Source organism: Petromyzon marinus, chromosome 41 (assembly GCF_048934315.1).
Source record: "Petromyzon marinus isolate PM22_M1 ecotype Great Lakes invasive population chromosome 41, UKy_Petmar_22M1.pri1.0, whole genome shotgun sequence".
Classification (NCBI taxonomy): Eukaryota; Metazoa; Chordata; class Hyperoartia; order Petromyzontiformes; family Petromyzontidae; genus Petromyzon; species Petromyzon marinus.
In genome coordinates this window covers 227,860-241,675 of record NC_133707.1, presented here as the reverse complement: position 1 = coordinate 241,675, position 13,816 = coordinate 227,860, and the positions used below count along the sequence as shown (strand labels likewise).

Below are 13,816 nucleotides of genomic sequence, written 5' to 3'. Positions count from 1 at the left end.
ATTTCTTCTCTAGCTCCGCACACTTACCCTTGGGTGAGGCAGCCCAGGCACAGGATTCCCACCACCTCCGGTGGCTGGGACCATCTTACATTGACATGCTAATTTCTCACATTTACATTTACGTACAAATTCCTTTTCTAGCTCCTCCCACTTACCATTGGGTTGAGCCCACCAAAATCCGATATAAAGTCTTGTTGCAGCAGCTCTTTCTCCTATGTCAGCAGTTCTCCTGCTGTATCTGTTCCACCTGATGACGGTCACTTGTGTTGCCATCGAAACGTCGTGATTTAATTTATTTTAGACCTACGTGACTTTACCGAAAGAACCAAAAAGTCCTCTACTTACGAATGAGTTAGGTCCATGGACAGTGACTCTTCTACTTATGAACAAGTTATGTCCATAAGGGACTCCTCTACTTACGAACACGTTAGTTCCGTATAAAGGACTCCTCTTCTTACGAACGAGTTAGGTCCATGTGCAGGAACTCTTCTACTTATGAACAAGTCATGTCCATAAGGGACTCCTCTACTTACGAAAACGTTAGTTCCGTATAAAGGACTCCTCTTCTTACGAACGAGTTAGGCCCATATAAGGACTCCTCTACTTACGAACGAGTTAGGTTCATGTGTAGTGACTGACTCAGAGACACTAAGAGTAAGAGGCACTCTGTTTATTAAATGGCCTTAACAGTTGGCACTTGGCAACTACGGTTCCCAGTCAGGACAGCTGGTAGACTGCCTGACTGGCGATGCCGAGATGGTGAAGGCAGAGACGGCGGCGAAGACTCCAGCAGCACGACGAGGATCCCGTTCCACACAACAGCCCCGAGGTCCCCTCCCGGGGCCCCTCTTATAGTGTCAGTGTGGCCTGGCTCCGCCTCCGGCCACGCCCCCCTTCTGAAACCTACTAGCGGGTTCTCGATGTGCCCTTTCAGTGACCTTTCCCCTACATCCCTCTCTGGTCTATCACATGATCTGCTGTCAGTCAGGGCTGCTGTAAGCTGCAGATCCCCTTCCCTGCCAGCAGCCAGCACTATGCTGCTACGTGACCAATTCTATGTCACTACACATGTGTAGTGAGCCACTTCGGAGGCACTAGTAGTAGGAGGCACTCACATTTATTCTAGCCATCACAGGCACAGGGGATAACTATATAACTGGTCATGACAGCTGGCACACTGCCTGAACAAAAACGTCGAGGAGGTGAAGACGTAGACGTAGCACGATGGGTTCCATTCCAGACTGCAGGTATTGTGGTTAATGCATACATGAATCCTTGTAAAAATGTTTCAGTTTTGTTGCCAGAAAAAAAGGGGAAAACCCTATAATTTCATTTTGGTACTGGCAAAGGAGGTTTAATGATGTAGATGCTCACCCCAAGCCCTCATTACTTTGATAGTGCATTGTCTTTGAGATGTACGCCTTTTGGCGTCGTCTGGTCGAGCACCAATTGGGTCGAGGCTCAAAAGAAAGCCGTCCCTTGGTGTGGACCAATCAGTTTCAAGGACAATGAATATATTATCATAGTATGTTTTTTGTTTGCATTTTGACTGCAGGTATTGTGGTTAATGCAGACATGAATCCTCGTAAAAAGGTTTCAGTTTTGTTGCCAGAAAAAAATGGGAAAACCCTATTATTAACTTCATAATTGTTTAATAGTATGTGCATGCATTATTCAAATAATTTAACAGCACAAAATGAATTCGTCATAATCATATGTTTTATCATTGGTAGAGCTATGGAATTATGGAGCATATGGGAGTACGCAGATAGGAGGTGGAGAATATCATTCTGGGTGTTCATGACAAAATGTCACTTTCATTTGCCTGTTTTCTTAACTGGACTCCATATCTCTTCCAGCACGCTGCAGACGATGGCCCTGTGGCTGAGATCGAGTCTCGTAATGCTGCTCTTGAAGTAGAAAATGCTGTTGCCGGTGACGTCTGCCTTAGACAGCCACTCACAAGAGCAGGGGAAGTGTCAGATGAGCTACATGGGACTGCCGGGGATACAGGGAAACCCTGGGATCCCGGGGAACCCAGGGAATCTGGGCCCAGTCGGCCCTACTGGAAGCAACGGGCGAGAATTAAACCAGGGCCAGCCTGGCAAGAACGGCGAGAGAGAAGACCGGGGGGATCATGGCGTGAAAGGGGACAAAGGGGGCGCAGGAGAGGCCGGTACCAAAAAAAACCCTGCACTGCCACTTGCACCATTTCCGGACATTGCAAAGTCTAGTACAGTAGATGTAAACTCAGTAGCAGCGCAGCTATGCGGTGTGTCTATTGCGTTTAGCAGACTGTTTGTAACACATTATTTTTATTTGATGAAGGCTATCATATTCAGCATTGCTCATATATATTTGTTAATACAGTATACATTTTGGGTATTTTTTTAAATGTTCCTACCAGTCAATGGAACAATTAATGCCGTGTTTTTTCGTAAAAACACAAATCAGGCCCGTACTACACGTAGGAGTTTTAAAACATGGCTGTCACATCGTTGCAATTCAATTATGGTCCCATTTTTATGCAATTATATATTTACTTATGAATACAGTTTGACGAAAAAAAAACTTGCCTTACAGTAAATGGAAAAATAATTCTACGGGACATTTTTGCAAGTATCATGATGCCTTGTAATCGGTATATATATTTGGGGCTGGAACATCTTAACACCGCATCCGCGAACATAAAGCAGACTTGAAACACGGTAGGACGAACTCCTCTGCCGTGGCAGATCACTGTTATAATTCAGTGGGCTCACATGACATTGACTTCTCCAAGACAGAGGTTCTTTGCAAACCAACCGGCTACCATGAGAGATTCGTTCATGAGGCCATTCACATATACAAGCACAGAGACAATTTCAACCGAGAAGATGGATTCTGGCTTAGTAACCATTGGAAAGATGTTTTAAACCATTTTTATTCTTAATTAATTGTATTTTACGATGACCTTCAGACCGCAGCTCTTTCGCCAGCATTGACTCTTAATACCTCTCACACCACGGTTAATGGTATGGTTTATAACATGGAGTATAATAGCGCCTCGCAGCTGTCTCTCTCCCCCTCCTCTGTTCCGACCATGGATGAACTCGTCCGTCTGAACGGGGCCCGTAGCTATCCGTGGTGCTAAAGTTGAGGGTAAGAATCCACCCATTTTTTCGCCATATAGCACTGTGATATATAACGACTTATTGTTGGTAGCTTAGCTGATTGGAGAATATAGAGTTTATTGATAACATTAAGGTAATTTATATTTTAGTTTTTTTATTGGTTCACTATATAGTACTGTGAATAGCTCAGATGTGTAGGCCTTGACTTCAACATAGTAATTTCTGTGACCAGTCACTAGCTAATCACTCAGTTATTTAAATGCTAAATTCGCCTAGTTATTTCAATGCTAAATTCTCCTGTTTGATTTGTACTAAGTGCCTCGGTGAATGTGTATGCTCTGACTTTAACGTAGCTATTTCTGTGACCAGTTACAAGCTAATCACTCAGCTATTTCAATGCTAAATTCTATGCTAATTCCTTTGTCAAGGGGTGCCTCTGCGGATGTGTATGCTTTAACTTTTAACATAGCTATTTCTGTGACCAGTCACAAGCTAATCACTCAGCCATTTCAATGCTAAATTATATGCTAATTCCTTTGTCAAGGCGCTTTGTTTCCTCTCACACAGCTTAAAGGTCGTGATCTGAACGTGGCTCTTTCACTCCAGCGCTGTCCTACCAGACAGTCTCGTCCCTTCACCTGATGAAGGCCGCTTGTGTTGTGGCCGAAACGTCGTGAGAATATTATTGTGTTATTTTATTTTATCAATTTATTATTTTATTCTCATTCTACGTGACTTTACCGAAAGAACCAAAGAAGATCTTAACACCTGTTTTATTGCCAGAAAGAGTAAACGACCATTCTTCTTTGTTTCGTCATTCTTTACAATCCATTCGCAGGGTTGCCTGGAAAGATCGGACGGATGGGTCCCGCTAGAGAGAGAGGGGATCGTGGACTTCAGCGTGAAAAGGGAGACAAAGGAGAAGTCCCGGCTGCCATCCCCAGATCCGCATTCACTGTGGGTCTGTCTGTATCAAACCCTCCCAGCGGATCTCCCATCAGATTCAGCAAGGTCATGTACAATGAGCAGAATCATTACGACACACTCACCGACAGGTTCACTTGCCATTTCCCGGGCATCTATTACTTTTCTTACCATATCACCGGAGCATCTGGCACCACCCAGGTCTCCTTGAGACACAATAGACAAGCAGTTCAGAATACATATTTCTAAACCAGCAGCGTTTACAGCCTGTCCGGCGCCTCAGTGCTGTGCTTGAGAAAGGGCGATGAAGTGTGGGTGCAGACCGAAGGTGCTCACATCAAGGCTTACACAGACGTTACCACTGACAGCACTTTCTCAGGTTTCTTGATGTACCCTGGCCTAACTTAACGGTTGCATTCAATTACTCGATTAGCTCTGCTGGAAGTCCGACACTTAACATGTAAGGTACGCGATGCAAAAAACACACAAATAGTACGTGAGCATACGTACACTATTAGACGGTACATGAGCCAACCCATACCTAGCATACTACCGGATCGTTTTTCATGGTTACGCTGCATAGAACTCCGATGTGCTTTTGGTTGTACCGCGTCTTGTTCAGCATAATGCCTGACGTTTTGGTCCAAGTGCTGGTAGCTTCTTCAGAATGCTTCTATCTGATAGGCAAAGAAAAGCTGTCAGCACGCACAAATTTACCCTGGCCGTGCATATTTGTACGTTTTTTAATCTGGAATCTGGATATTCACTTTTGCTATCAAGTACCAGCGAAAACTGCCATTAGCCACGAGTTAAAGACCAAAAAATGTGCTTGCTGGTTATAACAAGTGGACTCCCTTGCCGTCCAGCCTCTCTACAGAGGCTGCTGAATCCACAAGCTGCCAGCATCAGTCCTTCACGTTTGGCAATAACCATATTTTATTATGCCTCTCCATTCTAGTCCGTCTTCAACTCCATCAGTCCATCCTTTCTTAGTCGTCCCCTGCCTCTGTTTCCTTCCACCACCAGCGTTGCTTTTGCTGGATTCCTGTTTGGTGGCCTTCCTCTGGCATGACCAATCCATAGCAGTCTGCTATTTTTAAGAATGTAAATACAAATATACACACGAACTGTGATCATGTATTTTCAAGGAGCATTAACCATCACGCGAATTTTGGTCATCCTCACAGTGGCGGCTTTTGGCTGGCCATCGAACAAAGATGGCCACTGCATCGCGCGCTTTCAGATGAGTTCCTGTGCAATCGGGAACGCTCTTCCTTCCGATATTAGGAAGCCACTTTTAAATCTAGATGAAATACTAATTTTTAGTATTGCGTTTTGTGTTTAGTTTGTTGCCCCCCCCCCCCCCCCGCACCTCCGATTAGCACGGTTGGCAACGTACGGTGCGAAATAAGTTCAGCATACTGCACATATAAACACATGTAAGCCATTTTAAATGCAACACGCAGGCATCTTCATAAAATAATTGTAGGGTTTTTTTGTATATTGCACAATGCAATACTCAAACGTTGATATTCTTTTTTGTGGAAGTATATATACGTGTTAATACAGGTATAAAAATGCACATGAACTCATAATTGCATACCAGTAGCCAAATGCATAAAATATATTATTCAACATAACACAATAGATGATAAGTACACAATTTGTGGTGACTTTATACAGACCAGATTTTAAAATGTTATCAAATCGGATATGTACTCATTTGATATGGTATGTTATATGGTGAAAGATAATATATTTTTAATCTTTGTATTTTAAAAATATATATCTGATGATTGAAAATGAATTAGAACTGTACTTTCTTTATTAATTCAAAATAATCCATTTGAAATGTAATTGTCGGTGTTTGAGAGCAATGCTGATGAGTATATGTCGAGAATGATTTAACATAATCAACAAGCAGACAAAATAAAGCATTACATTGAGTAACACGTTGTGTTTACTGTCTGTTTATACATTTAAGCCACTGCTTCAAGAACTATCATAAGAACAATCATAATGATAAGTCAATGGGTCCCACGTCATCATACTAATAGTCTCCTCTAAAGCAGTTTTCTCGTACAATATTTGGCAATAACAGGCTTTACAGGCATGGGGCACCGCTGTGGTGAGATGTTAACAACCTCACCTGGTATACAGAAGGTGGTGGGTTTGATCCCGACACAGGCGCCTGCATGTTGAGAGTTTGCGGGCTCTTCCCGTGGCCACGTGGATTTGTCTCCGGGTTCTCCGGTCTGTCCCCCCACATTTTGAAACAACGCGTTTAGAGTATTTAGTTGCTATACATTTCCATATGATAAGCGACTTAGTTGAGCAATCATTTGTGGCCAGGTCGCTTAATATATCTAACAACTTAAAAAACTCATAATTATAGCATAGTACAGATGTTATTTGGGAAGCATTGGTGTAGTGGTTTGCACACTGCAATACTGGACATCTGTGAAAAAGAGCTTCATAGCTCATCAGACTCGTTCGTTCGTTTCTCAATCCGCTTGTCCTGGTGAGGGCCGCAGCGGCAGCATGTTGAGTCGGGGGGTCAAGACCTCCCTTTCCCTGACGCCAGACTCTAGCACTACCTTACTATACACTACTACACTATACACTACTATACACTACACTATATACGACTATACATTACTACACTATACACTACATTATACACTACTATAAACAGAATCTAGCTCTTTCTGGGGAATTCCCAGGCGTTCCCAGGTCAGCCGAGCGACATCGTCCCGCCAGCAGCAGCGTGTCCTGGGCCGGCCCCGGGGTCTTCACCCAGCGGGAGGTTGCTGCTGCTGCTGCCCGTAGAGTTCCAGGGGGGAGTCTTTCCGGGGGCATCCTTATCAGGCGCCCGAACCACATCAACTGGCTCCTCTCGATCAGGAGGAGGCATCTGATTCCTCCAGTCTACATAAAGATTTTGATTCTTAAAAAAAACATCTTAGTGGCGATAGATATCTAGACTCGGTCCTGAGCTACCATGTCCAGTGTACATTACCTATGGCATATGGATCAATGTGAATGCATACTTATCTACAGCCCCTTTCGTGAATTCACGACTGCATAAGGGCCACCCCTTGTCGTGTGGGTCACGGTGTTTGTTTCACCATGCTTCACGTTGACCAGTGTAAAGCGAGTGGCGCTTGGCTCCCACGTCAAGAACCCACACTGACCAGCGGGGTCAAGTATGGCCACATAAGCCATACTTATGTGAATACTACAAATGTTGCAAATGACCAGTTCATGATTTCTGTATCACCTGAAGTTGCCTTGGAGGCGCAGATTGTTCTCAGGGTCCGCGTGATGCTGAAGTGCAACAGAATGAGTCCTAAAATATGGAGGGATCATCAGACTCAGAATATTGATTTATACTGGAGGAATCCGATGGGCTATAAAGCTCTTTTTCAAAGATGTCCAATAGGGGCGGGTCAGAACGTTACAACAACAAACAGTACAAGAACACGATAGTGCAAAGTACGAGGAAGGTAACCAAATCACCTAAACACACAAATGCAACTAAACCATCCCCATCCTACCAGCCAAATCCCACTGAGGTATTGGCTTATTTTAAGAAGCGACCTGGCCACAAATGACGATAGCTTAACAAAGTGGCTTATAATTTGGACATTTATAGCAGCAAGTTAATCTAAATAATCTCAATGTGTGAACCGAATGGGATCGAACTGTTGTAGATGTCAGTTTGAGATCCAGCATGAGGTCGAGCTTGGAATTGAGCTGGTATGGGGTTGGAGCGTTGGGATCTTGGATGGGGTTGAGCAAGAATTCTAAATCGCGATTTTTTTGTTCTACCGATTCACGTTCAAATCTGGCTGTCGTACTAGAACTGTAAATGTTGTGTTTACTCTCCAACACACCGGTGTGCTGTACTAGTAACGAATTGCCATGTTTTGTTTACGTGACAGTCCTTACTAGTTGGCTCTTTCAGATGGTGGCGAGTTTCACAACACATTTATATTTACGCAATCTAACCCAAAAAACGCACATTATGTTTTCCTGTTCCATAACTGAGCAAGCACACGCCCATGCAAGCACACCAGCACACATCAAGGTAACCTCATTTGGACATGACACACCTGCATTACTTAAGTATGAAAAATAAGAATTGGTCTTACCCTTTCTGGCAATAAAACAGGTGTTAAGATGTTCAAATACCAAATAGATACCATTTGCAAGGAATGAAGTCCGCATTCACCACACGTACCTGTGGCAAAACATGCAAACAAGCGTGCTCTGATAATTATCATAATATATGGATTGTCTTTGAAACTGATTGGCCTACACCAGAGGTGGCCGAGTCTCATCAGCGTTAGACCAGGGCGAACAGTAACAAAGACGATGCACGTATCAGAAGCATTTATAGCTCGGGTTGAGCAGTTAAGTAGATTACACCTCAAAATATAGATTACACCTTCTTAACATTATAATTATTTGCCATCTCGATATTTGTTATGGACTCATTACATTGCACAGAGATCAGCCGTACCATCCCGGCTACCCACTCGTTGGGTTCGCCATGAATAAAATCCCGCACGTCACCACCACGCAGTGGCGGCACGGGGAGTGTGTTCTTCGCTGCGGTACGATTTCCTACGAACAGGAATGTATTGTGACGCCAGGCGTAGTGTAGAAAACGAATCCGATTATCCGAGGGTTATCCACGAGTATTGACGGACCCTCTTTTTTAACCGGCATGTACTTGAATAAATTATGAACATTACTCATGCTAACATGTTATGTGATAACAGCGATTACTATTGATAGACGATCAACGTTATCAAAGGCCCACCTGAGTGATATAATAACGTCTTTATTTTATTCTTGCATATGGCAGTATGTCCAGGCGCCAAATGCCGAGGTCTGGTGGCCCACTAAAGGGATTCAGGAGAGAGATATGATAGTTCGTGTCTGAAGATGTTTGCAAGCCAGTGTTGCCATCCATTTAGTTCCAGGTTCTTGAGGAATTCTGTACACAGGCCATCACATCCCGGTCCTGTTGCTTGTTTATGCGAATTGATTAAAGGTGATGATGGTGAGTTAATTCTGGGAAGCTTGTTTGATGAGCTTATCATTGGTGCTTTTGGAGATCTCCTCTCAACTGTGGCGATGTGAAGGATGATCATCATGGATCCCATCATCCGCAATTTGATCTCCGAATTTAATCCACTTATCTATTAAATTTTTTGCAGATAATTACGGATAAATGGTCGTCAATAAGAGGTCATATATAATACTGGTGTTTCTGGTGTTAATTTGTATATGGAATACAGTAGAACTCTTATCCTCTGCCCTATTACCCACTGCTTCTATTATCTGTGAGTGCTATAGGGCCCACTAAAACTTCTATTATTTACACCTCAATTCATATTATTCCCCTGTCCATTATAGAACGTTTTACTTTCATCCGTTACTTTTTCTCGGATAGATGTTGTGTGGCAGATTTATTCTATTATCTGGGGGTTATCCATGGGTATTTGGACATATAGGCGGTCCACCGGTGCAGCATAACACCAGAACTCATAAAACTGTCTAAAATCGATGGTTCATTCAGCCTACTGAGACTTGCAAATAAAGGTCAATAATGGCCATTGATTTTGGTCCGTTGAATCGAGGAACCGTCCGACCAAGTCTAGGGCACGAGGAGTCAAATTTGCCTTTGGCATACGGAGAAGCCAATCGTCATCAGGTTGGGTGCTTGCTATACGTCAACAGACTGAGGCTTCGTGTTCAGCCCGCTCATATAAACGTTCTCGAGAACTGATTTTGAAGCACCACCATCACCCCGCAATATTTTCTGACCGGCGTTGCGAATCGTGGGAAAAGAAATAACAATACCTAAAATGTGCTGTTTTTATAAACCGTGCACCACCAATGTACCGCCAATACGTTCACATGCATTATCAAAGCTCCTGAAGTAGTGGCACACATCCTGGACAATATACACGGCAGATGACTCATTGCAATGCTTTATTTTGTCTATTTATGATATGAAATCATCCTCCGCAAATACTATGCAGCATTCTTGATTTGAAGCTTGCGTGACTGCAGGAATCCATACTCTTTGGTTCTTTCGGTAAAGTCACGTAGGCAGAAGAAAAATAATAATAGATCACGACGTTTCGATCGCCACACAGGCAACCGTCTTCAGGTGTCTTCAGGTGACGACGGTTTGCATGTGTGGCGATTGAAACGTCGTGATTTATTATAAAAAAAAATCTACCTACGTGACTTTACCGAAAGAATCAAAGAGTACTATGCAGCTTTGTTTTGACACATCAACCATTACTTTTAAAATGTATTATTTTACATTTTGAAAAGTAATGCACAATAGTTGCAATACAATTGAAGTGATCAGAATAATTTTAAAAAAATGTAATTTACAAACAACTAATCATCATTTAAAAAAAAAATCATAGAAGTACATATGCAACATTTGAATTAAATGTTTTTATTTGTATACAATCAATGCACATTGTTTTAGCAATAATTAACTCATCATCTATTATTGTTGTGTCTTTAGCTATTTGTAACTGTGAGTCTATGTGAATTAATCTGAGAGCCATAGAGCTCAACCATGAACACCTACACACTGGCACGCCATGTACGTATATGCTGACGTATTGTCTCCCAGACTACACACATTTCTACGTGCTGTTTACGTGCTGTTTTGCACCACACCTTACGCGTTCAACGTCAGACTTCAAGCAAAGCTATATGGAGCAGTTCTTAGGTTAAAAAGCGCCTGTTCAAGACAGGTCAGGGTAGATCAAGACACCCGAGAAAGTGCTGTCAGTGTTAACGTCTGTGTAAGCCTTGATGTGAGCACCTTCGGTCTGCACCCACACTTCATTGCCCTTTCTCAAGCGCAGCACTGAGGCGCCGGACAGGCTATAAACGCTGCTGGTTGAGGAATATGTATTCTGAACTGCTTGTCCATTGTATCTCAAAGAGACCTGGGTGGTGCCAGATGCTCCGGTGATATGGTAAGAAAAGTAATAGATGCCCGGGAAATGGCAAGTGAACCTGCCGGTAAACGTGTCGTAATGATTCTGCTCATTGTACATGACCTTGCTGAATCTGATGGGAGATCCGCTGGGAGGGTTCGATACAGACAGACCCACAGTGAATGCGGATCTAGGGATGGCAGCCGGAACTTCTCCTTTGTCTCCCTTTTCACCCTGAAGTCCACGATCCCCTCTCTCTCCAGCGGGACCCATCGGTCCGAATTTTCCAGGCAATCCTGTGAAGGGATTATAAAGAGTTTCTGCACATAGAAAAATGAAGCATTTGCTTTGGGTTGCTGTAAGTCATGATTTTGGAAAACGGAGTTTATTATTATTTTCAGACTTGTATTTATCACGAATATTTTTGTTGGTATTCATGACTGGCCCATAATTTAAGTGTAGACATTTTTTTGCAAAGTCCTACATTTAGTAAAAATATTGTTCTATTTAAATTTTTGACAATGCCAGACTTCACTTTAATCATTTGCCTCAATGTTTTAATGGGATATCAACACATTTATAAAAAAGTTATATTTAAAAAAAACTTTTAAAAACACGCTTTAATGAAATGTACCGTACTAGTAATGGAAGAACTCCACGACTCCAAGAAATGGCCCTGAAGCTGCCATAACGTAAGGGACCGTGGTCAATTACAGCCAACGTGAGTTGAGCGTGGACAATTATACCCAAGACGAAACATAACATATAAAAAAGAATGTTTTAAAATATGTTTTTTTTAATGATAGAATATAGTATTGTCATCAGTATGACATAAGTATACCAAATTTGCAGTCGATATCACATTGGGAAGTGGATTAAAATTGAGTTACAAGATTTGAGGATACAACAACGACGACAACAACAACAGACAGAGTGAGTTAAATAAAAGCGTGTAAAAATCAGTCTTATACGCTTGAATTAGGCAGAATATATCGCATATCCAAAAATATATTTAGGTAATGTTTAGAGGAGGACCTTTGTCAACATAGGAATACATTGGTCTAATAGTCTGCTTAATGCAAGAGGCACACTGAATATGTGTGCTGTCACTAGAGGTTACATCTACTGGAAGGCCCAGCATTGGTGCAGTAAAAGTGCAGGGGATTTACCGGCCTCTCCTGCGCTCCCTTTGTCCCCTTTCAGGCCCTGATCGCCCTGGTCTCCTTTCTCGCCATTCTTTCCAGGCTGGCCCAGGTGACCTTCTCGCCCGTCCCTTCCTGATGGACCGACTGGGCCCAGACTGCCTGGGTTCCCTGGGATCCCAGGGTTTCCCGGTAACCCAGGTATTCCCGTGTAGCTCATCTGACACTTCCCCTGCTCGGCGGGGTGGATATCTGTGGCAGCCTTCGCTGGCAGCAGCAGCATTAGCAGCAGGAGGCTGGATCCCAACCACAGGGCCATCTTCCGTAGCGGCTGCAAGTAACGAAGTCCAGGAACCATAGAGGCAAATGCAAAAGTGACATCGGGGTTATCAGCATCCGCAAGGATATTCTCCATATGACCCACAATTTTTTTCGGCCGACTGATGTTAAATTTAAAAGTAACCGTAACAGGTGCAACCCTGCAATTCCTTGCTCAAACCACTGCTGACAGATGGGCCTACACTTGTGAGCTCTGTAGAGGGTACTTTGCGTACTCTTCCACGCTGGGCAGACATCTTGCCAGAGGTGGGAGTGCCCACACTTTACCTCACCTGTCAATCGACTAACCTGTATCAATGTATAACTGCTGGGTGAACAGAGGCAGTGGGATTAAAGAAACTTGCACCATTATTTCAGCTGCAAGATAGAATAGAATCGATCACGTCTGGGTTGCAAGTCCATTGTGCCAACCTTTACACCAGGGCGGCAAGTCTCATCTGATGAAAAGGTCCCATTATATAACTCCCATCTGTCTACCCCATTATGATCCATAATTCCATAACTCCACCAATCATGTGAACACATAATGAAGCATAATGTACGCTCTGCTGTTAAATTGTTTTCAGTACTAAATTAGCAGACTGCACAAAAATTGTGAAATTGACTGTTTACCCAAATGTTTCTATGCTGAAATGAAGACACCGTTGTTTAATGCCTCCATATCGTTCACCTTGATCCTAAAATCAAGCGCCGAGTCTTTTGCACGGCTTCATTTTGAAGAAGCGCTCCCATGTGAAATTACAAAGCGATAAACAAAACATAACCTCACTTCATTACATGGTTCAACTAAAGCCACCAATTGATGTGTGGTTAGAATTGTGATATTAACTTAAACTTCGACCAGAACACAATGCTATGCGATGCCTCTAGCTGTGGCGTAAGAGAGTGATTGAGGAGCCATTGTGAAAGCCATAAGTCTATTTCCCCCACGGGCCGGGACTCGAAATAAACCGGGAATACCTCAAAGTTACGCGGACGCTGATACGACGCCGGCGGCCGCAACGTTCAAAGGGGAACGGCCCTCACTGATACTGAAGGTAAATGCCTCCTTTTTATAGCTGGGCCAGTAGGCGTGTCGGAGTGCCAGGGAAGGGAACGGGCTCAGGGTTGAGACATTTTGGGTACATGGGGGGGGGGGGGGGGGACAGGCGCCGAGTCCATCGCTCCTGGCAGAGGGACTCTCTGGGTGCGCGGCTCGGGTGACAGCTGACTCGGACATCGCATTCGCAGTGAAGATCAAAGCGATGGAATGAAGCCTGATTACATTCGTGGTTTTTATGTATTGTTCAATTTCAGTACGCTGCAATCTTGCGCC

General features: G+C 43.4%; 1 protein-coding gene across 1 annotated transcript; it reads right to left on the bottom strand.

Annotated features, from left to right (window-relative positions):
- Positions 1–10,026: 10,026 nt before the first annotated feature.
- On the bottom strand, positions 10,027–13,564 carry LOC116950949 (adiponectin-like). Its single transcript, XM_032969152.2, has 3 exons — positions 13,462–13,564; positions 12,190–12,493; positions 10,027–11,316 (listed from the first exon to the last, which is right to left on the bottom strand). Exons 2-3 carry the CDS (start codon positions 12,479–12,481, stop codon positions 10,823–10,825), a joined length of 786 nt encoding a protein of 261 aa, XP_032825043.2. The 5' UTR covers positions 12,482–12,493; positions 13,462–13,564; the 3' UTR covers positions 10,027–10,822.
- Between the last annotated feature and the right edge of the window lie 252 nt (positions 13,565–13,816).

Bases quoted from the DNA above. Each gene is read 5' to 3' on its own strand.
- LOC116950949 (XM_032969152.2), bottom strand. From the start codon at position 12,481: ATGGCCCTGTGGTTGGGATCCAGCCTCCTGCTGCTAATGCTGCTGCTG. The intron at 11,317-12,189 runs GTAAATCCCCTG...ATCCCTTCACAG, and splicing joins AGGGAGCGCAGGAGAGGCCG to GATTGCCTGGAAAATTCGGA.